This window comes from Mustela nigripes, chromosome 1 (assembly GCF_022355385.1).
Source record: "Mustela nigripes isolate SB6536 chromosome 1, MUSNIG.SB6536, whole genome shotgun sequence".
Taxonomy (NCBI): domain Eukaryota; kingdom Metazoa; phylum Chordata; class Mammalia; order Carnivora; family Mustelidae; genus Mustela; species Mustela nigripes.
In genome coordinates, this window is record NC_081557.1 from 269,944,813 (window position 1) to 269,971,207 (window position 26,395).

Below are 26,395 nucleotides of genomic sequence, written 5' to 3' on the forward strand. Positions count from 1 at the left end.
GCTCGATTCCGGGACCCCGAGATCATGACCCGAGCCGAAGGCAGACGCTCAACCACCCAAGCCACCCAGGTGCCCCTAAAGGAGCATTTCTATAAGCATTAGAGACAACTTCAACTTACGCATTTTAAATAATATATCCCATTGGCAAGGCTCAGTGCATTTAATAATTCCTCAAATTAACTGCTACCAAACTCTACTCCAAATCTGTATGAGCAAGTCTGGCTGCATAAGGCCTGCCAAACGCTGGGCTAGAGACTCTGTTCTTCGTAGCCACCCGGTAAGGATGATGGGAAGGATTAAGGACCCCGAGACTCGCAGTACTTGTCCAACTCACAAACTGCAACAGGGTGCCGACGGTGCTTAAACGCGACTCGGCCACACGGTAGAGCTGGAGTCCTCCTACTCCAGAGTTCAGCGGCCTAGTGAAGTTAGGGGTGGGAAAGGTGCTCCAGAAAGACAGGGGAAGTGCTACAAGGGCCGGGAAAAAGCAAGAGAAGGTAAAAATGTGCCAAATTATGAGTGATAATACTGTCAGGAACAGCTATAAAATTTGGTTTTCTTAGGGGTTTGTGAAATTACATAGTTACATAATGACCTCATCTTAGTGGGGACAAATTCAGTGAAATTAAGTCAGGGAATCAATGCGTTACTGTGCACTGCATCTGACATCGTTCTCCTGTTACCTCCAAATTCCTTCACGAGTAACTGAAGGAGAAAGACCATGCGAAAAGAGGTCTGCAAATTAAGTATGAACTTAGTTTAGTCCAGAAAGAAGAGACTTTACCGAAGCAATCCTATCATCCTATGAAGACATGAAAATACCGACTTACTTTCCTCCCCCGCTATTCAAAGCGGGCGTGGGCCTAGTAAGCAAATCCGAAATCTGAGAAGATAACTTCGTTTTCGCTGCTGTTTGCTGCTGTACCCTGACTTCGGCCGCGTCCGCCAAGTGCATCAGGGTCTTTCTTTCTGGGCTTTCTTCAAAATTCTTGCAGCCAACACATTTGCATATTGAGGAACACATTATTTTTGCCTAAAAGATTTACAAAAGAAAAGTTCCCAAATCGAACCGAAAAAAAACATTAAGTAGACTCTGTGATCAGATCAGTAGGAAAACAATTAACTAGCCAACTGACATCACCCGCAAGGGAAACCTCTCCCTGGCCAAACCCTAAGTGGCCTAAGTGGCTGACCACACATATGGGCAGGTCAGACGTTCAGACCAAGAGCGGCTCTGCACAGGGCATGTCTCTGAGCCCTTCCATGTCAGTTTTTCCCCCGATATGAATAACTCATGTTCTTTATAAAGAATATGAATGATACAGTATTTAAAAATAGCAGTTAGCCAGAATCCAACCACCTCAATCAGTCAAATCACCATTAACATGTGGGTGACTTTCCACTTAGGTAAAACCCCAATTATCACATGACAGGAATTCTGTAGACGCTGCCTTCGTTAGGGATCATCTCCATCACCCCCCTCCCCGAATCCCCCTCTCCAGATTGCCCAAACCCTTCAACAACCCCTATTAAACTAGTGTGTCCTTGCATGTGAAACTATGGAAAGCACGTATTTCTAGGAAAAACACAGCCCTCAAGTGCAAGTAGCTATCTTAACTAACAAATACATCAGTCTTTCTTTTTTTAAGGTTGGTTTACAAAATCACACGCTCACTTTCCGCAGCTTCCTCCGCTCACACCACGCTTCGTGGGATCTTCTGCCCCACCCCACCCCGGCCAGCTTGGACGGAGTTCATTCTACTCATTGTGCTGGTGGCTGGGCCGCAGCCCCTGGACCGGCGCGGCACCACTGATGTGCGCAGGCCCTTGCCTGTCGCTGGGTATTCCTCGTTTCCAGCTCTTGAATACCGCAAATAATGTGGGAAAAGATTTTTTTATATGTATCTCATGCTTTTATTTCCGTGAGATTTCTAGAATTGGGCTCACTGGTACATGTATTTTAATAGATGTGGCCAGACTTTTTTCAAAAGGCTCTAAGCCTCACATCTCATGAGCAATGTATACGGCCTTTCCTCTATCCCCACAGCAAGCGCAGTTTCTAACACTTAGCAATCTGATGGGGTCGCAGATAAAGTGAGATCACATGGTTCTTTCATTTACATTTCCTAACTGCCTCTTAAATTTGAATATCTTTTGTTGGCTTCATTTTCTTCCGTGAACCCCCGTCAATTTAAAGAAACATACCTACTGCCCTTTCTACAGCACCTGGCAAGATCAACAAACCATATTCCGATAAACATACTTACCCTGCTCCTTTCTTACAAAACACAAATAAATTCTCTTTACCGAGGGAAAAGAATGAATATACACTTTGAGTTCGCTGGTTTACTAAGAGCCGGTCAGAGAACCTAACTAAAGTCGTACTTCATACGTACCTAATGATGAAGAGAGAAAATCTCTGACATCCAGGGGGAAGACGACATACCATGAATGGTACTTTGGGTCGAGTATGAAGAACCCTAGGAAAGGCACTGACAATCTAACAGGAACTCGGGACGGAGAAATCAGAATGACAGGGTAGTCACTTAGCTTTGTTCATTTAACTTTCCTTATGGTCAAAAAAAGGGGGCGGAAGCCAGGTTCCAAGGCAGAGCCATTGAAATACTGGGGACGGTCCCTCCTCGACTCCACGAGCCCTGAAGAGTGAGTGAAAGGAACAGGAATGTGCGATGCGGACGCAGACCAGCTGGGTCAAAAAAGCCAGCTCGATGACAAGACCAGCAAGTGCACATGAACTGGCGGACGGCACAGTCAGTCCGTGGCGGGCCGTCGGCTACCGCTAGTCGCCGTTAGGTGTACTCCAAGTTTTCCCATTTCTTGGTCTTTCAGAATGACACAGGAGTTATTAGACACCAGGTGTCCGGAATGTCGATGATTTTATTCTAACAGGGCAGCTTTTTCTCTATCAAAACCGATCTCAGCCAGCACTGCCTTTTCTACTTCTATTAATGCTCAGATTCAATTAAATCATTGGCTCTTGTGTGTTGGCATCTCATATGCCTCGCATGTACGGACTATCCAGTGCCGTACGCATGGAAGGGCTGCTTTGCCCTTCTGACACAGCTTTCCATCAATTTCCACTTTCTCCCTTTTTGTAGATTTGGTTTTATGACTTACATTTTTTACATACTCAGGACAAACTCTGTACAATACAGTTCGTGAACAGAAGCCACCTATTTCGTCTGATGCTCAAACAAAAATGTCATCTTTGACAACACAGAATAAAAAACTGATTACTGGACTGTAGACATTATTTAAGAGACTTTCAAAGTATTCTTGATTATATGCAATTTTCATTCATAGTGACTTTAGGACTAACAAGAGGTTACCTTCCTACCCTTCTTGAGAGAGGTATCTGACTTCTAAAATACGGGAATTCAGAACGCATGATGCAGAGCACGCCATGCACGAAGTCCTCACTGGGACACGTGTGTACGGAAAGGGGCAGGAGCGAACCCAAAGCAGAGCACACCCTGCAAGGCCTGAACGCCCCACGCACATGGTGTCACTTCACCAGAAGCGCCAGGCTATGGCTTCTGCCCAAACTAAAAATAAGGTACCCTCTGAACAGGAAGTTTGAAAGCCTGAAAATACAATCGTGAAAAGGGTCAACTCACTGTAGGAAGGACCCAACTCAAAAGGCTGTCCGGAAAGCGTTTCACAAACACTGAGAAAGCAGTACAATAGCGTTGGATTAATCTCGGGCATGAACAGACTACGTTTAAGCTCTGAAAGCAGAAATAATAAACCAGATAGTACTTTGTCTATAGCAAGAAGGGGATGGTTTGAACAGCACCTAAACATGCACAGTATCTGTCCAGGCGGAGCTCTGACCACCTGCCCCGGAAAGACGCCTGAGCAGTGAGCGGAACCGCCGGCGGAGCGGGCTGGCCATGGCGCAGATGGGTGTAGTCATTTCAGATGACCGGTGACCTCAGCCAGCAACATTCCATGTGTCTCCCTTCCTATTCTTAGACTCGGAGAGCAAACTTCTTAACATGATTCAGTTCTTTATGGAGCAGTGCTCTTTAGGAGGACAACAGGCATCTGGGGCAAGAGAAATCTTCACCTTCAGGACCGCACCCTGGAGTGCCGGGGATCACGCATTTTCAGAAAGCCTGTGGAGGCCAGTGGTCATACTCCCCTCAGTGGAGGCCCATTGCTGGAGTTTCCAATCCACTTTGAGGTTATTTTTACTAAAATTGAATAAACTGGGGCTCTGACGTGCGTACTTCCAGGTACGAGATTAAAAAGTATGACCGGATCCATCAGGTGATGAGACCCTGAGCATTATGTAATGACAAAACCAAGGTATCGTTCCTCGGAGGCCCTGCTTGGGAGGCCAGAAGGTCTTCCTCAGACGAGGGCCCTTGCACCAACTGAGCATATTTTCAAACTGCAAGCGCAGAGTTTTTACAATACACCCTCGCGAAGTTATCTGCAATGAATGGTTAGATCATGTTCCCCAACCAGCATCTCACCTCATAGCATTCACAGTAGTTTTTAAGACATCCTGATCGTTTGCAATTACACCCTTTGCTGTGACGTCGATCGGATTCCCCCTCCTTTCCTTTCCCTATCTTCGGCTTGAAAGCTTCTGGGTTTCTGTCAAGGCATGCCTATCAAAACAGACCAAACGTCAACTGAAGTTCAATCACACCATACTAAAAACTGCAAAAGAAATTAATTTTCATTGTAAGACAACTGAGTTCTACAAAAATCAGGTAAAACTGGAAATTTTGGTCAGTTAAATAAAAAGTAATCACCTTTATTGCTTTTTGCCTTTCATTTTCATGTTCCAAATTATTATAACAATTAGTACAATTGCAGTTGTTGCAAAATTCACCATTTGCAAAGCAATCACAGTATCTGGAATATAAAAATCAGTGCAGGTCACATAAAAAAGTCATTGTTCAAATAAACAAAACTAGAAATTATCTGATTGAAAGCAGTTAGAATGTACTCGGAGCCACCCAGTCAGAGAGTTAATTTAAGTTGATGGTCAACCACGTGATCAGGCTCAAAGGTCAAGTCACACAGGCTCTCAGAATTTTGGTTCAGAAACTTAATTCCAAGATTACCTGTTGTCAACACAAAAGCTACATGATTTTATATGCCTCCAAAGTAAGTTATCTCAAAATCCAAAAAAAGGTAAAACACGGGCTATCTTCCAGTAGTGGAATCGGCTCCAGTGAACTACAGTCGTGCTTCTTGGGACTCTAAACCCCTTATATGACCAATGCTTTTCACTTAATTGTTTCAGGCCAAATCTCTTGGTTCAGAACTAATAAGCAAATTAATTATCCAACAGTTTTAAAAGCTACTCAGAGTATCCCCTCATTTAGGAGGCCAAATATGAAGGTCATAAAGAAAGTCAAATTTATGATTATTGAAGACGGAGGCTATGTCTGTCTCACGCTGCTGTGTACCAAAAAACCCTCCACCAGTGCCTCATCCATGGTAAAGACATTCGTTCTGAATGAATGAGAGGGCACTTTTATACCGTCACACGTGATCAGACATTCATGTGCACGTTTATTTAAATTACTTAGACTTAGAAATTGGTCTGTTAAAACTTTTAGTTAACTCTATTTGCTTTTAAAAGCATTTTCAGCTATATCAAATATGAAACAGTAGTAAAAAGACTTACAATTTCAAACACAGCGATTTTGTACAATTACAGGGTTTTCTGGGCCTACTGGCAGACTCTGACGGGATTATGCTACACAGATACAAAAAGAGATACACACTTTAATCAATTAAAGATAGCTATTAAAAATTAGAAAAGTCTCTGTAAATTCCTCCTAAAATAAAGCTTTAACACACGTAACCATCTCCAATAAAACTCTGCTATATTGTTCCCTTCGCATCAAGTTCAAAAGCTAGCTGTAACCTGAAGAGAGGCCGAGAGCCAAGATAGGAATTGGGCGGGTGTGGGGGGGGCGGTTAAAAAGGAAGTCATCAATAGTTTCTAAAGAACACACCCCAAAAATATTCTTCTTTCTGAGAGAACTAAAGCTGAAATCTGCTCAAAACTTGTGGGATTCAGTTACCAACAGCGGCGAGGAGAAAGCAGTGTGTGTGGCTGGAACTGGAGCCAGGCGGATGGGCTCCACGCAGTTAACGCAGCACTGCGTCGCCGACAATACCGCAAAGGAACAGAGTCCCAGATGAAAAAACGGACTAACAACAACAAAAAAGGCAAGGACCGAACATAGTAATTTAAAAACTAGTTAATATCAATTTTAAAACATATTCAGGATGAGGGAGAGAGAGAGAGAGAAATAGATAAGAACATGTGGCAAAATTGATTAATTGAAGTGAAAGATATTTGGGGCTTCTTTGACAGCTCCCTTAACTTCTCAAACTAAAAAGTCCTACAGAGGCATGCTCATATGGCTTTAAGGAAAAAATATAAATGTAAAAATATATATACCTATTTTGTAAAAAAAAAAAAAAAAAAAACCGTTTATATACATAAATACAAATGTATTTTGAAATATATTTAGTTAATGCTGCACTGAACCTGATCCACCAAGTGAACTTACATGTGTTCAGAACACTCACCCGTTGAATGGAAGCCTTGCCTGGGTCTGGATGCCAGGGGTCCCAGTGAAGCTCGAGCTGCTCGCTATGGACACATACGAGGACTGCTGCAGCTGCAATGGAGAGAGGCGGCTGCAGACACACACACACACGCATTCACAACACTTTCAGACATCGCGATCAGGAAGAAACAAACCCATCTACTAAAATGGGAAAAACAGTATGGAGAGTTTCATACAGACATAGGACTTCATGGAGCTCTTCTCAAGGCCCACACTAACACTGGAGGGTGAAGACAATGTGAACATTTGTGGAGTGCTACGCGGCACAGACACGAGAAGGCGTTCACAGAGCCGCAGGCCCATCAGGATCAGGAAGCTCGGGGTTACGCTCCGGCAGTCCAGGTAGTAACCTGTGCTGGTGAGAACGGTGCGGCGCATCTGCTTGTAAACAGAAGGGTTCTGTGCAGTCGCTCATCGCATTACGAGGTACTGAGAGTGAGAATTACATGGGCAACCATTTCTATTTTACACTGATTTCCACACAAGAAAAGAGATGCTGATGATAGAAACACTCAACAGTCATTTTCTAATCAACAAAGTCCACTGTGTTAGAGAAACCAGGTTTCTGCTTCTCTCCTGTAAAACCTGAGGAAATCAACTCAACGATTTAGAACACGGTGCTAATTTGCTGGATTCTCACATGAAAAGGAAAACTTCTATCTGCTTCCAGGAAGCAGCACTCCAATCCTTGCCAGCCAGCGGATGATACGCGGCTTTGACTCTAAAGACGACCACATGAGAGTGTCTGGGCAGGTCAGGACAGGTCACTACAGGTGCGTGGTGATGGTCGGCTGTCCGGGAGCAAGTCCACAGCACCCTCGTCATCTGGATGAGCTGGATGACAGCCACAGCGCTCTCTCTAAACGCACTTGAACTCTGCCGACGTCAGCTTCGACGCCCCCTCTTCTACCTACACAGTCTCACCCTCTTGCCAAACGGCTCTCAGTTCCCAAGTGTCTGATTGTGTATGTGACTTGTGCAAATGCTAGGGGTACCTCCAAACAGATTCAGAACTTTCTGTTAGCATCTTAAGATTCTGGAGGCAGCCATTTTAATACTGAGTACGAGGTTTCTCAGTACTTTGAGACTGTGATGGGGCTGTACATCTTTGACCAAATTATCCCTTTTGAAACGCAGTGACTCCGTGTCCTCCTCTTACCTGGGTCACGTACTGAGCTGGAAGCACTGCGTAGCCCACGTTGCCTGTTCCTGGCGCCGGGGCCAGCACAGTGCCTGGCGGCAGGTTGGTGAGGTTGGGCTGGATCTGTGGCAGTGGGGCGGCCGGCATGATGAGCCGCTGCTGAGGCTGGCTGCTGGCGACTATCTGCGGAGTGGGATTGATGGGTTTGGGAACGACCTTCAAAAGCAAAACAAAACAAAACAAACACGCATATCCACGATTACAGAAATACACATTACCGCTTCCCCATTCAGGATGAATCTCTCGCATGTGAATCTCAACTTTCAATTTGAAAAGTGAACTGTTTGGGAGAGGCTGAAGAAAGAAGTCCTGGGACACTCACCTGTCTGACAGTCTGTGCCGAGACGAGAGGAACTGGCGTCCGCACGGGAGTGGTGTTGACGACCACTGGCTTTGCTTTTTAAGAAAGAGGAGGAAAGGACGAGTTATTTGCAGGAAACAGCGCTCGAAACATTGAAGACGCTTAGTTCTCTCAAGCTATCCTCGTAAAAGAGCTTAAAGAATTCCACTGGTTTCCTGTTTGGAGCAATCTGCAATCAGGATAGTTACCTTTTAGAATTCCGTGACCATCTACCAAGGAACTTGGAGCTAAGGGAGCAGCTACAGTCTATCTGCCTGACAAGGGAACGTTGGTCATTTAAGACAGCCTACGGAAAATACTTCTGTCTGTATCTGCATGATTTAAACGCTCCCTACTAAATCAGCTGAAATGCCTTAAATAAAAAGACTGCTGTTCAGGAGCTTGAGTAACAGTGCTGTTCTATATTCTTTCTAATTGCCACGTTTGTGTGAAAACCAGAGAAAACATCATTCTTGTATAACTCATTATTTACAGAGCACCTACTAAAAGGCAGCACAGATAGTGTGAAGGTCAGGAATCTGGTCTCTGAGTCGTAACACCCTGGAGACTCCGATCCTAATTCTGCTGCTTTCTAGCTCTCTTGGCCTATATCCCTATCCATGACGTGGGGATAGTCCCTCCCTCACAGGGTGTAAGGGTTAAATATGTTAATCCATGAAAATTATTGGAAGAGTGTCCAACAAACAGTGTCTCAATAAATGTTAGCTGCCATTAATGTCATTGTCACTATTACAATCATTAGTACTACATAAATGGCATTGCGGACTGTGTTTCAGGGAAATTAGACTACAAGGCACTTGCTCAAAGAGATTACACTCAAGTAGAGCAGATTAGACACGTACCAAATAAAATACACCCGGTTAAAAAGAGAAAGTGCCGCAGACTCAAGGGAGCCTGGCAGAGGGTGAGAATACAAAGAGCGCGGGAGGGCTTGGTGTCTGAGATGGTCCTGATCAACGGCCGGGCTGTGCAGGAGGCACGCAGACTGGGGCGGGCCATTCCATGCAGAGGCAGGAGCATGAGCAGTGGAGGCCTGATGCTGGAAAGCAGCGAAACATTTCCCAAAATGTTGAACAGACCAGTCTGGTTGGAAGCTAGGGTTAAAGGAGGTAAGCCCAAGTCTTGAATGTCAGGGTTGAAATCTATATATTGAATCTGCACTTTTTCATTCGGTAGGCAAGGAGGAGTTCCTGAGGATTTCGAAGTACAGAAGTACGACGAGAACAGCATAAAAGGAAACCGTTTGGTAGCAGCGTGCAAAACAGAACAGGGCTGCACGGAACAAGGGAAGTTAGAAGACTGTGCACGGAGGGTCTGCTTGGGCTGACGGAGCTGGCCATGGACAGGAGAGCAGCTGCAAGAGACAGGGTAGAGGTGAAAGGAACATGAACTATCCCCCTATCACCCGAGTGGATGGCAGAAGCTGCACGCGTAAGGGAAGAAAACGAAGTCATCGTGAAGCCTCAAGCGACCCGGAAAATGACAGCTACCAGAACTAAGACCTCCAGCTGAGCTGATCTGAAGATGAACCCTGACCTGGAGAAAAGCTGTGATGAAAGTCAGGAGAGAGGCCGGCACGAGACCAAAAGAAGAACCGTTTTTTGTTTTTTTTTTTTTTTTTTAAAGATTTTATTTATTTATTTGACAGAGAGAGATCACAAGTAGGTAGAAAGGCAGGCAGAGAGAGAGGAGAAGGAAACAGGCTCCCTGCCGAGCAGAGAGCCCGATGTGGGACTCGATCCCAGGACCCTGAGATCATGACCTGAGCCGAAGGCAGCGGCTTAACCCACTGAGCCACCCAGGCGCCCAGAAGAACCGTTTTTAATGCGGCCTACTGCCACTCCCACAGTCTAAAAAAAGGGACTTAAAAAGATAGGAAGGATAGCCCTTCCGGTTTTATTTATGCAAAAAGACGTAGAGCCTGGTCTGAAAGAGAGAGGCTGAGGTAGTGGGATCTAACTGCTCTGAACAAAGAACAGACCTTCTTCGACCAAAAAGCTCGGGAGGGTTAGGAGTCCTGGAAGACCGTCAGACAGGATTCCAACCTACAAGGGAGTGGCCCTACAGCAAGCGGGCAGCGCAGAGAGGGGAAGCAGGGAACCCTCCAGAAAGTGGTTTAGTGGTGACGACTGCATCTCTCTCCATACACTAAAAAACCACTCAACTGTATGCTCAACAAGGGTAAATTTTATAGCAGGCACAAAGTATATCTCAGTAAAGTTGTTATACAAAAAGGAGTGTAGGACCATAATTACAGCACCAGGGACATCTGATGCCGGATTTAAAAGTATTTCCTGTTCTGATTCTCTTCAGTTGCTTTAGCTTTAATTTATAATAACCACCATTGACTGGTCTCAGCAATACTAAAAAGAATTTATAGGTGAATTAAAAGGAATGAAAAGCCTGAATTTCTGCTTGGAATCTGGAGAACAGACCCCCTACACCATTTGCTCCTTGGACAGGAGGCGCTGGTCCTGGTCCATGGGCACACTAAGCAGCGCTTCTGAAGTGGCTCGGACAACCAAAGAAGGTGAGAACTTCTGGTGGTCTCTGCAACAGGAAGGAGTGTGTGGCCTGCCCTTAGTCATCAAATGACAGACGCAGATGGTTTTTATTTGGATAATAAAGAAAGGGTGACTGTCTCTGTGCACGTGGGCATACGTGTGTGTGCACACACGCACACAGACACACAGCTTGAAAGTTTGGGAACTCCAGGTTTACACTAGCTTGATATCTGCATGCACAAAAAGCTGGGAAATAAAGGAACTATAAAATGAAGGGGCCCAATTACCTACAGGAAGGGGAATATACTCATGTCACGTCACGACGTCAACGGTCTAGATTTCTCCTTCTCCTCAACTTTGAGTGTAGTTCCACATGACCACTACTGCTATTTTCACAGAAGCTGGAATACTCTTCTTTTTTAGTCCTGAACAGAAATTCTGAACAATCCTCTTAGAACCGCCTTCCAAATCTTAGAAACCATACATCCAAGTGTTTAAGGCTTTCTGACTTCTTAAACTGACTTCCTTACCAAGATGCAAGGAGATTACATTCTAAAGAGATTAACCATGAACTCTTCCGGATCTTTCTACTATGCTGCCTGCTATCCAGCCAGCAGAGAACATAGTGGAGCCTTTGAATACCGGTTTTGTAGGGCTTTGGTGGGAAATGTATAAGATAAGCCCAACTCCCTTTGGCATAAGGAAATCCCTTATTGGAAATTAAGCCCCTCGAAAGACATGCTCGTGCATTCGATGAACTACAGCAACTATTTCTGTCAATCTCTACTAAAAATTATAAATTACTCCTGTGAAATAATATATATTATGTATACCTAGGTCTCCTACAGGGTAGGAGAGCAAACGGAAAACGACGGGTGGACATAGGGCAATCACAGAGGTGGCTGTGTACGGACGGGCGGGAAGAGGGTAGACACAGGGGAACTGAAAAGCTGGAGAGACGGGGCGGACGGAGAAGGAAAGCTAGAGGTGGAAACGCAGAAAACAAAGAAGCGGGAAAAAGAAGGACGTGTGTATGTGAGGGAATTCGGGAAGGAAAGAGCAGAGAGAGGAAGAGAGAAGCAGGAAGACAGATACGAACTTGCAAAGGAAGGTACCGATAAACACGCTAGGATTAGGAACCATCCAACCTACTCCTCCACTCCTCCTGGGTCTTCAGCAACTTTTCTACCTCCACCAAAGGCTCATTATCGACAAGGAACTGCGCGTTAACATTACACTGGAAATGGGTCTCAGCACTTGGTCCACATACAAACATACGCACATAAGACATAACCTGTTGCCCGAACGGCTGCTTTACATCACCAGGACCTCCAGAGTCAACCACCCCCGCAGCACCCTTTTTAGTGGCCTGCTAAGTTTAAGCACCGAGAGCAGAGAAAACGGGGCTCCCTTAGTTAGCAATACGCAAGTTTCCTTTTCCTTTCGTTAAGAACACCTTAATAAAAGATTTTCTTCCAAAATCAGTTTAAAGAGGGATTAGAAAATATAATTACTTAACAGGTCTAATTTCAGTACAAGACATACTACAATACTGTTTCCCTCATGTAACCTCCAGGCTCTCCCACTGGTAATTTAAAAAATCAACAGGTTTTCTCCTCCAGTTTCCCTCGGGTGAACTAGATGTCAGCAGCAGACAGCTCCGGCCATCTGATCCCTTAATAAAAATGAAAAAGCAAACAAGTGGTCTTTAATTCTTCTATTTACATCCAGTAAATAATAAATCATTTACTTGCCACCAACTGCTTTTTGACATTGATGGGATATGCAGCAGTCTTCTGAGACAAAAAATTTGAGCCCTAAACTACAAGCTGTTCTGATCCTTTCACACCGTTCAACTTCTAACAAGCAGATAGACACGGAGAGCGCTGGTGTGTGTTTGTGTCTGTGCGTCAGGTGACAGGAAGGGCTCAGCACAGACAGAAAATGGAAGGATTACAAATAGGAATATTCTCCACGAAAAGGAGAAATAAGCAAAATAACAGAATATTTTAATTGCTTTTTATTAGCAATTACAGATTCAAAATAAGTAAAGGATGAAAGCAGTTATCAAGTTCTTGTACCTTGCCTATTAGTCATTTCACTGATCCAAACCCTACTAAGCAGCTTCACAGTTTAGAATAGAACATAAATAATTGGGTTCATCTTAATTTGTCCCATTAGCATAAATGACAGGCTTATAAAACAGCAACATAATGGCTACCCCAAACTGAGAAATAATTCTGATGGGCCGATGGTCCAGCGGGGACAGTGTGCCTCGGCTTCCAGCAGAGTGAAACACCGTGATTGTACAGAAGACGGTTCCATTTTGCTGTCCTCTGCAATAGTGGCTTGTTCACGCTCCCAGCTGAAATGCCACACTTAATCAGGACTTCAGCAAGAAAAGGACCAAAGTTCTTTCATAATGTTCAAAGAAGTCATTACTGTGTTTAAGAAATGGTTACTAACCTTGCTGGAGAGGTTGAGTGTTTGTACTGGGATTCTGACTAACTGGCTGGCTCGAGCTACTGGCTGTTGTGGCAGTAACAAGGCGGACATAATGAAACTTGCTTCCAGGCACTTGAATCTGCTGGACATTGGGAGCAGTTGCCAGAGGAATAATTGTCTTAAACTGTGATGTGCTCACGCCTCCAACAGTGATGGTCTGCACAGCTGATTTCACTGCCTAGTAAACAATACAACACGGCTATTGTTAATCTGGGATTTAACTTTCCTACCCTTTAACTTATGACAATCACTCAAGTAAAAAAGTATGTTCCTGTATTTCATCAAAAGCTGTTGCAAGGAACAACCTGTTCAAAGAGAAATGAAAAGAATAGTAATGAATTATAGGAGTGAAACCAAAATTAACGAGTTCTACCTTCTATCTCTAGTAGTTACTTCCTTGAGAATCCAGGTCAGATGACTTGCTATGAAGAAATTATTACTTAAGTTATAAGAACTTATTCGGTTGTTATTATTTATTAGACAAGAATTATTTTAAAACTCCCAGAATTAAGCCTCATATTCAACACAGAAAAGATACAGACACTTGGCTTTACTGCTACCCACCAAATTACCTAGGACAAATTTCATTTTTACATCTTCTAAAAAAGAAAGAAATCCAAAAGAAAGGAGCATCTTACACCCTCATTAAGTCTAGTCGATCCAACTGTATCCACAAATACAAATGTACCCACTAACATATGGGTCTTTAAGGGGCCAAATTCGGCCCCACATTACCCCAATTTTGGTTGTGCAGGATAACTAATTTTGAGAGATTCAAGCTTGAGTCAGTATAATCATTTTAATAATTTTTAATCCTTTCCTTTATTCTGATAAACAGCAATGTGACTTCCCAAAAAGCTAAATGAAACATCCGAGGCAGAACTGAAGTCTTTTAAGACATTTTCAGTTGATGTTTAACCAATATGCGACAGATTCTTCTCCAAAGCAAAGGTCCAGACCAGATCTCAGCTGGTTCTACAGTATTATTTCATAAAGAATTACACCCCCTCCTAGTCTTCAAAGAGCCCTCATGCTAACGACACCTGACATGATGGAGGAAATCTATATTATGTGCAAAATAATTTATGAAAAAATAATTCTTAAGAATTTGGACATTTTCATAAAAGCTCAGGAAAAAAGAGAAAAGAATATCATTTGTATGCAAGCTCTATAGGCAACAGTCAAAGGAGATTACTTCAGCATAAAATATTCAAATATTATCCCCGGGCAGAGGCACCACAAAGCAGATTTAAAACAAAGATAAGAGACAAGAGCCACAACAGTCATGGGTTAAATGGAAACATAAAGTTTAAGAAAAGGGATAAAATGTTTACATATGGAAGCTACTGACAAATCAAGCAAGCATGAGACAAATACATACAGTGAAGCAGGAGGCTTCCTATCTCAGCTCCTGGAAGAAACTACTGCCCTCAACAAGGTGCCTCCAGCATAGTCAATTTCTCAGGAACTTCCTATGTCTGAGGTCCAAAGCGAAGTAAGGTGATGGGATTTAAACCCAGCAGCCACATCATGAGCGAGGTCCAGCACGGCACGAGTATTCAGTTAAGTCTGCACAGCAGACCTTTTTTCCTCTACTTTCAACTTTTCTGCATCCTAAGCTTCAAGCTAATGCTTACGAGATATATCTATAATTGGGTCTTTGAAACAAAAATAAGATCTGACTGCATTTTTACATCGGTGTATGTCTAACATAGCTATTTAAAGATCTGGATTTCAGTCCACCATTGTACTGTTTCCTATTTGAACCACCGGCCCGCTTCCGTTCCTTTTTTCTCTCCTTTCTTATGTTCTTTTGGGTTAAATATTTTATCCTTTCATTCTCCCTCCCTGTATTAGCTTTTACTTTATACATTATGTTACTAATCTTTAATCTGACTTCTCTAGGCTTCCCTTTACTTCATGAATGTGGCCTCTGGTGTTCTGGCTCCCTTACTAGGTCTCTGATGACTTCAAACAGATTTTTAAAACATATTTTCTTCTGCTTTTCAGTTGTTTTTGCTGAGACAGTTGGTCCACAATGCACTAATTCTGTATAGTCAAAAACAGAAAATACCGGGGCACCTGGGTGGCTCAGTGGGTTGGGCCTCTGCCTTCGGCTCAGGTCATGATCTCAGGGTCCTGGGATCGAGCCCCGCATCGGGCTTTCTGCTCAGCAGGGAGTCTGCTTCCTCCTCTCTCTCTGCCTGCCTCTCTGCCTACTTGTGATCTCTCTCTGTCAAATAAATAAATAAAATCTTTAAAAACAAAACAAAACAAAACCAGAAGATACCAACTGCCAAGGTTTTAATCTAGGCTACAGCATTCCTTATTGTATGACCTTGGGCAAATAACTAAACTTCTCTGTGCCTAAGTTTTCTCAACTGAAAATATGAAAATAATATCCTTCTTATAGGATTATTGTAAGGATTAAATGAGCTAAATTATATGAAGTACAAATAATAACTTACCACACATGATAACGTTAAGTAAAGGTGAACGGCTATCTGATGGCACAGTATATGGTACATATGGTCCATCTCCCATTATGGAGAAACTGAAGCTCAGAAAGAGTAAGAAACTTTCTCAAGGTCACAAAGCTAAAAAATAGCAGAGCCAGGATTTGAACCAGACCCAACTCCAAAGCCCATTCTTTTAAGTAGGACATTATAATGCATCCAGCTGTAGATGCTTAATGAATAGTTATTAAATGACTAAATAAGGGGCGCCTGGGTGGCTCAGTGGATTAAGCCGATGCCTTCGGCTCAGGTCATGATCTCAGGGTCCTGGGATCGAGCCCCGCATCGGGCTCTCTGCTCAGCAGGGAGCCTGCTTCCCTTCCTCTCTCTCTGCCTGCCTCTCTGCCTACTTGTGATCTCTCTCTCTGTCAAATAAATAAATAAATAAATCTTAAAAAAATAAAATAAAATAAAATAAGTGACTAAATAAAAGTAAATAGTATCCAGTCCTCAAGAACTCTGTTAAGAACTAAAGATGCGCATTTGCCTCTAAGAAACATTGAAAGCATTTTTTAACCAGTAGCTGAATAGAAATATAAACACATTATTTAAATGTTCGGGGTTTTTTTAGAAAAAATTTTTTTAAAGATTTTTTTATTTATTTGACAGAGAGAGAGAGAAAGAGAAAGAGATCACAAGTAGGCAGAGAGGCAGGCAGAGAGAGAGGAGGAAGCAGGCTCCCCGCTGAGCAGAGAGCCAGATGTGGGGCTTGATCCTGGGACCACAAGATCATGACCTGAGCCGAAGGCAGAGGCTTAACCCACTGAGCCACCAAGGCGCCCCTGAACGTTTTAATTTTAAAATAATTTTAGACTCACAAGAAGTTACAAAACTAATACAGAGTTCCCATGTACAATTTCCTCAAAGGAAGAACATCTTACATAACCATAAAACATTATCAAGACCAGGAACTGGTACAATACTGTTAACTACAAACAGAACGTACTCAGATTTCCTGGTTTTATATGCAATTTGGGGGGGATGTTTATAAAGATCGTATAGATTCATGTAATCAAATTCCCATCAAGATACAAAACTGTTCCATCCCCACAAAGAAACTCTCTTGCACTACCCTTTATAGACATAGCCTCCCCCACCAACCCTAACCCTTGACAATCACTGACTAAACCACATTTCCCCAACACCTGAAATACTAGGTAACATATAATAGTTCATATTTTTGCAAAAGACAGAGGCATTAGAGTACCCTTAATTTCCTGGAGAATTCACAAGTTGGTCCCTTCCTTGAAGTCCAGTTGTCTGAGAAACTCTGTATGAATGCCTCTCGGATTATACCCCATCACCAGAAAAGCAGCCAATATGCATTCAATAAAATCTTTAGGGTCATCTCTTGGGGCATCTGGCTGGCTCTTTGGTTACATGCCTGACTCTTGATTTCGGCTCAGATCATCTCAGGGTTGTGGGATCATCTTGGGGCTCCGTGCTGGGCGTGGAACCCGCTTGAGATTCTCTCTTTCTCTCCCTCTGCCATGACACCCACCCTGACACAACACATACTCTCTCAAAATAACAACAACAACAACAATAATACTTTTTAATTAAAAAAATCTTCAGGTGGGGCGCCTGGGTGGCTCAGTGGGTTAAAGCCTCTGCCTTCAGCTCAAGTCATGATCCCAGGGTTCTGGGATCGAGCCCCGCATCAGGCTCTCTGCTCTGCGGGGAGCCTGCTTCCTCCTCTCTCTCTCTCTCTGCCTGCCTCTCTGCCTACTTGTGATTTCTCTCTGTCAAATAAATAAAATCTTTAAAAAAAAAAAAATCTTCAGGTATCTCTATTTCCTGATTAACATCCTTGACAGCTGGTTAAAAACCAACTATCTTAATTGAAATTCAAAATAGCAACATTTAACATGCATTAAGGGCTCCCCTCAAATACATGGACATGAAAGATTCTATTTGTTCTATTTCCTAAGCTATTACTTTTTTTTGTTTGTTTGTTTAATATTTTATTTATTTGAGAGTAAGAAAGAGCATGATATGGGGGAGGGTCAGAGGGAGAAGCCAACTCCCCACTGGTGGGGAGCCTGATGTGTGGCATGTCCCAGGACTCCAGGAGCATGACCTAAGCTAAAGGCAGACTTAAAAAACTGACTGAGCCACCCAGGAGGCCCTTTCCTGAGCTATTTCTTTCTTTTTTTTTTTTTTTAATTTTATTTATTCATTTGACACAGAGAGAGATCACAAGTAGGCAGAGAGAGAGAGAGAGAGGAGGAAGCAGGCTTCCCACTGAGCAGAAAGCCCGATGCGGGACTCGATCCCAGGACCCTGAGATCATGACCTGAGCTGAAGGCAGAGGCTTAACCCACTGAGCCACCCAGGTGCCCCCTGAGCTATTTCTTACAGGCTAATATCATAATTATGTTTTAAAAATAAATTTCTTTGAACATTATCTTCCAATTGGCAAAGTCCTTGCTTAAGTGAAGTTTACCTAAAAGGAAAGAAAGAAACCACCTCTGCAAATGAGGATTCTTATTCTACTGAGTGAAGCTGGAGAGAGGGAGGAAGGGGGAGAGGGAGATGGGGTGGGGAGAGAAAAGACTCAACCAATATCAAAAGCAGTGAGTTCGTAAGGTTCCATATTTGGTTCTGTCTGTAAATACTGCTTAGAAATCATTGTTTGGACAATACAGGCTTTGGGTTCCAGTTAGTCTCAATCATGTGTGTATTCAAGCAACCCAATGCTTCTCTATATCTTTTTGTTTTTTTTTAAGATTTTATTTATTTATTTGACAGAGAGAGACACAGCGAGAGAGGGAACACAAGCAGGCTGAGTGGGAGAGGGAGAAGCAAGTTCTCCACTGAGCAGAGAGTCCGATGCAGGACGCAATCCCAGGACCCTTGGATGATGACCTGAGCTGAAGGCAGACGCTTAACGACTGAACCACCCAGACACCCCTGCTTCTTTATATCTTTGTTTCTCTGTTGTATGAGGGAGAACATTACCACTAAATGAAATCTATATAGCACTTTGAGCCCCCTGCATAAATTGTGCTGTTTCAAACAAATATTAAGATGGCCTCTGCTTAATCCACTGCAGAATCAGAAAAATATTTTCCTTAATGCTAACTGGGCAGTGTTTACTAAAGTGTGTTTTTTCATTGAACATTAGCTCTTTAGGATTAGATATGATATAAAACAGCCTACACTGTCCAATTAATGTAAGAAACCGCTAAGGTAAACAAAGCCAAACAAAACCCTTCTCTGAGTCCTTACTGTATGCTGATGGCCACTATACATTTCCTAAATGGATATGGTGTAAAGTGTTTCTCAAACTTACTTTATAGTAGCATTTTGGGGGGTGGGAATTCTTCTTTTTTTACAAAAATATATTGCTGCCAAGAGAAAGGCAGATGGCATCATATAAAGACAACCTGTAGGAAATAGCTTTTCACAAGAAGTTGTAATAAAGAGTGATAGAGCAGCTGCACCATAAACATTTGTGAAATCTCTTAAAATAGCAATTCATATGTATTTCTACATAGAACACGACTTAAGATTCATTCTGAATCTAGGTAAATGGCAGCTAATTTTGGCATAATTTTAAAAGAGGAAAGAGCTCGTGTTTTTCTTTTTTATTGAAATATAATTGACATATTACATTAGTTTTTAGGTCTGTAGAATGATTTCACATATACATGTGTGTATATAAATGTATATATATATATATATATGAAAAAAAATATATATTTTTTAAAGATTTTATTTATTTGACAGAGAGAGCAGCAGGATGAGGGAGAAGCAGGCTCCCCTCTAAGCAGGAAGCCTGATGCAGGACTCAAACCTAAGCTATAGGAAGACGCTTTACCGAAAGAGCCACCCAGGTGCTCCCATATATGTATGTATCGTAAACTGATTACCACCGGAAGTTAGCATCCACTGCCGGACATAATGAAGTATTTCTTGTGCTGAGAACTTTTGAGATCTATTCTCTCAGCAGCTTTCAAATACACACTATAATACTGTTAACTGAAGTCATCGTGCTGTACCTTACATTCCCAGAACTTATTTATAACTGACTGGAACTCTGTCCATTTTTATCACCTTCACCCAGTTTACCCATCACAAACCCCACCCCAGAGCAAACACCAATCTGTTCTCTGTTATCTATGAGTTCATTTTTTTTCTTTCTTAAGATTCCACGTGTAAGTGGGGGCACACAGTATTTATCTTTCTGTGTCTGACTTACTTCAGAACCTTGCCTGCAAGGTTCTTCCATGTTGTGGCAAATGGCAGAATTTTATTCTTTTTTTTTTAATGGCCAAATACTATTCTATTTTGTGTGTGTGTGTGTGTCACATCTTTTTCATCCATTCATCTGTCAATGGATACTGAGGTTGTTTTCATGTCTTGGCTATCATACAGAATGCTGAAAAAAACATGAGCAGACATATTTTCAAGATGGTGATCTTATTTCCCTCAGATAAATACCCACAAGTGGAACTGCTGGATTTTACGGTGGAGTTCTATTTTTAATTTTGGGGGGAGCCTCTGTATTGTTTTCCATAGTGGCTATGCCGATTTATAGAACCATCAACACTGCACTAGTGCTGTCTTTGACGTCCTCACCAACACCTATTCCTTGTCTTTGCTAACAGCCACACAAACACATGTGAGGTCACATCTCGTTGTGGTTGTAATCTGCATGTCCCAGGTGATTAGTCATGCTGAGGTCCTTCTCATGTGCCTGTCGGCCATTTGTATGACTTCTCTGGAAAAATGTCTATTTAGTTGCTCTGCCTATTTTTTTTTCTCTGCCTATTTTTTAATTGGATTGTTTGGTTTTTCTCAATCGAGTTGTCTGAGTTCTTCACATGTTTTCAATATTACCCTTTATCAGCTATATGATTTGCAAATCTTTTCTTCCATTCCATAGGTCACTTTTCCCACTTGATGGTTTTCTTTATTGTGCTTTTTAGTTTGATGTACTTCCACTTACTTATTTTTGTTTCCTTTGCTTTTGGTGTCAGATCCAAAAAATCATTGCCAAAACTGATGTCAAAGACCCCTATTATTTTCTTTTAGGAGTTTTGTGGTTTCAGGCCTTATGTTCAAAGTTTTAACCAATCTGAGTTTATTTCTGTATATGATGCAAAATAATAGTACAGTTTCACTCTTTTGTATGTGGCTCTCCAGTTTTCCTAATACCATTTATTAAATAAAGTATCCTTCCCCCATTCTATATTCCCTCTGTCATAAATTAATTGACCAGGGGCGCTTGGGTGGCTCAGTGGGTTAAAGCCTCTGCCTTTGGCTCAGGTCATGGTCTCAGGGTCCTGGGATCGAGCCCCACATTGGGCTCTCTGCTCAGCAGGGAGCCTGCTTTCCCCTCTCTTTCTGCATGCCTCCCTGCCTACTTGTGATCTCTGTCAAACAAATAAATAAGATCTTTAAAAATTAATTAATTGACCATACATGTGTGGGTTTATTTCTAAGCTCTCTATTCTGTGCCACTGATCTGTGTATCTGTGTTTATGCCAATACCGTACTGTTTTGATTACTATGGCTTTACAATATAGCTTGAAGTCAGGAATTTGTAGGGTTCCATATTAATATGGTTTTTTGTAAAGATTTATTTATTTATTTTAGAGAGAGATGGAGAAAGAAAGAGCTCATGCACACATGAGTTGGGGGAGGGGCAGAAGGAGAGAATCTTCAAGCCAGCTCCCTGCTGAGCACAGAGCCCAATATGGGGCTCAATCCCACAACCCATGAGATGGTCACCTGAGATGAAACCAAGAGTCAGATGTTCAAGTGACTGAGCCACCCAGGCTCCTTCATAGTAATATCGTCTGTAAAAAAAAAAAAAAATTTTTAAGATTTTATTTACTTATTTGACAGAGAGAGACAGACAGACACAGTAAGAGAGGGAACACAAGCAGAGAGAGGGAGAAGCAGGCTTCCTGCCAAGCAGAAAGCCTGACATGGGGCTCCATCCCAGGACCCTGGGATCATGACCCGAGCTTAAGGCAGACGCTTAACGACTGAGCCACCCAGGTGCTCAAAAATTTGTGACAGAATGTTTATTGAGCCTATCATCACAGAAAAACTATGTTTACATTATCCTAATTACCAAACTTCAGGTTATTAAAATAAACCTATCAAGAAACAAATTTGCAAGCTTTAAAATGATTCTAACTAAGAGACAAAGGAGAAAATAAGAAGAGATAAATATTATATATATATTTTATGACTAATGAGAGTGAAACCTTGAGATGAATACCAGAACTTTCAGCACTGTTTTACTGACTGGTGAAATATCATGAAATAGCTATAAGGCATTCTTTTGCTATTTTTTCATGGATATTAACCCAACTTATATTTTATTTATAGTTATGAATTACAGTGACAAGGATGAGTAATTGAAATATAGTAGTATCCAGGGAAGCATTCAAAGAAAGGGTCAAGTGACTATCACAGGCAAAATGCGACAACCTCCTCTAAAAGCATCACCTTAAAGAAACCAGCCCTACTGAAGATTAAGCATTATCAAGATAGGATAAATAAAATAGCATGGGGCTGGCCTAGGAGCAGAGTACTAACGATCAAAAGATCAAAAAGGCTCTATAACAAACTAATGAACAATGGAAAAAGAGCAAAAACCACTCTTAAATACAGAGAACAAATCGGTGGTTGCCAGAAGGAGGTGGGTAGGAAGAGGCGTGAAAACAAGAGGACTAAGAACGTCCGCGGGGATGAGCACGGAGCAGTGCGTAAGACTGTTGTGTCATTACAGTACACCCCTTAACTAATACAGCACACTGAGTATTAATTATATGTCAATAACAAAAAGGGGGGGAGGAAGAAATTACAGACCAATGAAAATTAACCACAGCTATAGATTAAGACACAGGTGAATCTTAGACATTATGTTATAAAGCAAACTTAAAATTATTAAATTTGCTATTATAACAAAAATAATTTTGAAATAAACTTTTAGGAGAATTAAAGAAGAACCTATATTAGAAAAATTCATAATAGGGGCACATGGGTGGCTCAGTAGTTAAGCGTCTTCCTTCAACTCAGGTCATGATCCCAGTGTCCTGGGATCGAGCCCCACATTAGGCTCCCTGCTCCGTGGGAAGCCTGTTTCTCCCTCTTCCACTTCCCCTACTTGTATTCCCTCTCTCACTGCCCCTCTCTGTCAAATAAATAAATAAATAAATAAGAATAGCTCCTGATAAAAGTTGGCATCCCAAATCAACAGAGAATGGTGAACTGTTCAACAAATGAATTAGCCCTTTGGTCTGAAGAAAAAAAGCTGGATCCCTATAACTCATTCTGTGTAATAAATTTCAAATAGATCAAAGATTTAATCTAAAAACAAAAAAACCCCAAAACCCCAAAAACAAAAACCAATACTGGCATAAAGCCAGACACACAGACCAATAAAACAACAATAGAGTCCACAAAGAAACCTGCACATATATGGTCAAATGATTTTTAACCACGGTGCCAAGACCATTCAATGCAGAGAAGATAATCGATGCCAGGAAAACTGGATATCCGCCGTGCGAGAACGAAGCTGAGTCTGTTCCCAACGTCAGATACAAAAATTAACTCAAAAGGGATCCATGATCTAAATATAAGGTCAATACTAAAAAACTCTTACAAGGAAACACAGGGCATCAGAGTTCACAGAAGAGGAGTGCAGAAGACCCAAAGAAACCAATAATTTTTTTAAAATACAAATCTATGTGAGATCTTTAATCAATTAGATTGGTGAAGACTAAAAACGGGTGATTAAACGGGAAAGCACAGAAATAGACTCATATAAATATGATCAACTGATCTATAACGAAGGAGCAAAAATAGTTCAACTGATAGTTTTCTCAGTCAACGGTGCTAGAAGAGGACATACACATACAAAACACTATCTCTCAACACAGCTTTTATATGGACTCAGCCCTAAAACTGTGTAACTATGAAACAAATAGTACAACTCCCAGAAGATAACACAGGAGAAATTCTAGTTTACCTTGGGTTTGGTGATGACTTTTTAGATAGAATACCAAAAGAACATTCCATGAAAGAAAAAACTATAAGTCAACCTTCATTAATATTACAAATTTCTGCTCCACAAAAGGTACTGCTAGGAGTATAAAAGATAAGCCACACACTGGCAGAAAGTATCTGTAAAACACATGTAAAGTCTAAAGATACAGGAGCCATCTGGGTTCCATTCAAGAAATTACTGAAACTAAACAGTGCCACAGGAATACAACCAGTCTATGAAAAACTATAGGATATAACAACCCAATTTTTTTTTTTTTAAGATTTAATTTATTTATTTGACAGACAGAGATCACAAGTAGGCAGAGAGGCAGGCAGAGAGAGAGAGAGAGAGAGGGGAAGCAGGCTTCCTGCGGAGCAGGGAGCCCGATGCGGGGCTCGATCCCAGGACCCTGAGATCATGACCCGAGCTGAAGGCAGCAGCCCAAACCACTGAGCCACCCAGGTGCCCCCAACCCAATTTTTTTTAAAGGGCAAGAGAAAAAAAGGAAGATGAAAAAAGTGAGAGAAATAGCAATCATTCATAAACTGATCTGATCCCAGATTCAAATATTGCATAAAATAAATATGATGATTAGGAAATGCGAATTAACTAGGTATTTAATGGCATTAAAGGAACACAGGTAAGTTAAAAACGAGTGTCCCGATCTTTTACATACATAAAGAAGTATCCACAGATGAAATGACATGATTTACTTCAAAAACAAAGTTGGAAGAGGTTACAGATGAAAACAAGGTAAAGCTGATAATTCTAAAGTTGGATAATGGAGGTTAATTATACTTGTTGTACATGGAGGCTAATTATACTATCCTAATTTTTTAATATTTTTAGGCTTCTAATATTTAATTTTAGGGGCGCTGGGTGGCACAGTCAGCTAAGCATCTGACTCTTGGTTTTAGCTCAGCTTGTTATCTCAGAGTCCTGAGATCAAGCCCTGTGTTGGGCTTCCCATGCTTAGCATTGAGTTGGCTTAAGATTCTCCCTCCCTCTGGCCTTCCCCCATAGCTCGCTCATGCTCTCCCTCTCTCTCTCTCTAAAGTAAATAAATAAATTTCTTTAAATTCATTTATTTGACACAGAGAGAGAGAGAGAGATCACAAGAAGGCAGAGAGGCAGGCAGAGAGAGAAGGGGAAGCAAGCTCCCTGCTGAGCAGAGAGCCTGATGCAGGGCTCAATCCCAGGACCCTGGGATCATGACCTGAGCCAAAGGCAGAGGCTTAACCCACTGAGCCACCCAGGTGCCCCATAAATAAAATTTTTTTAAATTAATTTTAAGTTTCTATAGTAAAAGGTGTTAATAATATGGCCATAGGACCCCATAAGTATTCAATCACCATAATTATAAAAGCATAAAACAAAACCAATATAACAGAAAAGAGAATAAATTCTTAGTCATTTATTCCTTCTGCCCCTATCCCTGGCTAATGGGTACTGGTATGAGGAGCTATAAATAAAATAAAGCTTTAGGCAACAGAATCCCAATGGAGCCTATAATCTGTAATCATCTCAACTCCAATTCTTATTAATTGTACAACAATCTATGTCAAAGTTTATCATGAAAAGACCCTTCACTTCAAATTGTACTCATTACTACCATCATCATCTCCAACTCAAATATGTGAAAGCTTCACAGCAAAAGTAAAAGCTTCAACCTCTGAAATCTCCGGCCCCAAATGGTTCTAACTCAACTGTTGATACTGTCATTGCTCCTATCACTTCCTGCCTGGATATTTGCAAAAGAAATTCAATCCTCTTTATGACCAGCCTCTACCTGCCACCAGAGACATTGCTGATTTTTTTTTTGCAAACTTCACGTTAATTCTTTAACTCTTGATGCCTTAGAAACATTCCATGAATCTCCATTTAAGGACAAAATTAAGCCTAAATTGCTTTGTTTTGAAAATTATCCATAATCTGAGGGTGCCTGGGTAGCTCAGTCATTAAGCGTCTGCCTGCAGCTCTGGACATGATCCCAGGGCTCCCTGCTCTGCGGGAGGCCTGCTTCTCCCTCTCCCACCCCACTGTTTGTGTTCCCTCTCTCGCGGTCTCTGTCAAATAAATAAAATCTAAAAAAAAGAAAAGAAAATTACCCATAAACTAATCTTATCTTATCTTTATATGCTCTCCACTCCCTCCAAAGCATTACTAATTCTGATCAGAGTCGTGGTCTCAGCACCCCACACACATACTCTCATTTCAGCTGTAGGCCTACACCCTTGGGGCTGACACCCACTCTAATTCATACCCACACGAAACCTTAGCTTCAGGATGCCTCTGTAATCATCCTAATTGTGGGTCAACCTCCTCACATAGGATCTCATGCCATCAGAAGTCTGTTCATGGTTTTGCAATTTTGTATAATTATTTGGTTCACTTCTGTCATATTCCCTCCCACATCCTACACAGGCATTAGGGTCCACGCTTCTATTTTTGCTCTCTTCTGTTCCCTAGCACAGCCCCTAACTCATAGTAGGCAAGATTAAGTATTTGTCTAAGTGGTGAATGAAGGACTACCAGGACTTACCTCTCTTCAGTCTTGAACCATCTTGTCTATACCACACAACTAAGCACCTATTTCATTATTCATTAGTGTTTAATGCATATCCAGTTTTGTCTGCCCAACCGTCACCATAAGCTCTTCTGTAGTCCC

General features: G+C 41.9%; 1 protein-coding gene across 12 annotated transcripts in view; it reads right to left on the bottom strand.

Annotated features, from left to right (window-relative positions):
• The window catches only part of LIN54 (lin-54 DREAM MuvB core complex component), a 69,297-nt gene that overhangs the window by 4,174 nt on the left and 38,728 nt on the right, over positions 1-26,395 (bottom strand). For 10 of the 12 annotated variants that reach the window (XM_059386258.1, XM_059386208.1, XM_059386268.1 and 7 more), the window contains 8 exons: positions 13,162-13,378; positions 8,153-8,226; positions 7,789-7,986; positions 6,589-6,680; positions 5,672-5,743; positions 4,788-4,890; positions 4,503-4,640; positions 831-1,033 (listed from right to left, as the gene is read on the bottom strand). In XM_059386258.1, coding sequence (XP_059242241.1) covers positions 831-1,033; positions 4,503-4,640; positions 4,788-4,890; positions 5,672-5,743; positions 6,589-6,680; positions 7,789-7,986; positions 8,153-8,226; positions 13,162-13,378 — 1,097 coding nt within the window. The remainder of the gene's footprint in view (positions 1-830; positions 1,034-4,502; positions 4,641-4,787; positions 4,891-5,671; positions 5,744-6,588; positions 6,681-7,788; positions 7,987-8,152; positions 8,227-13,161; positions 13,379-26,395) is intronic. The other 2 variants (XM_059386197.1, XM_059386242.1) reach the window with 2 other exon arrangements.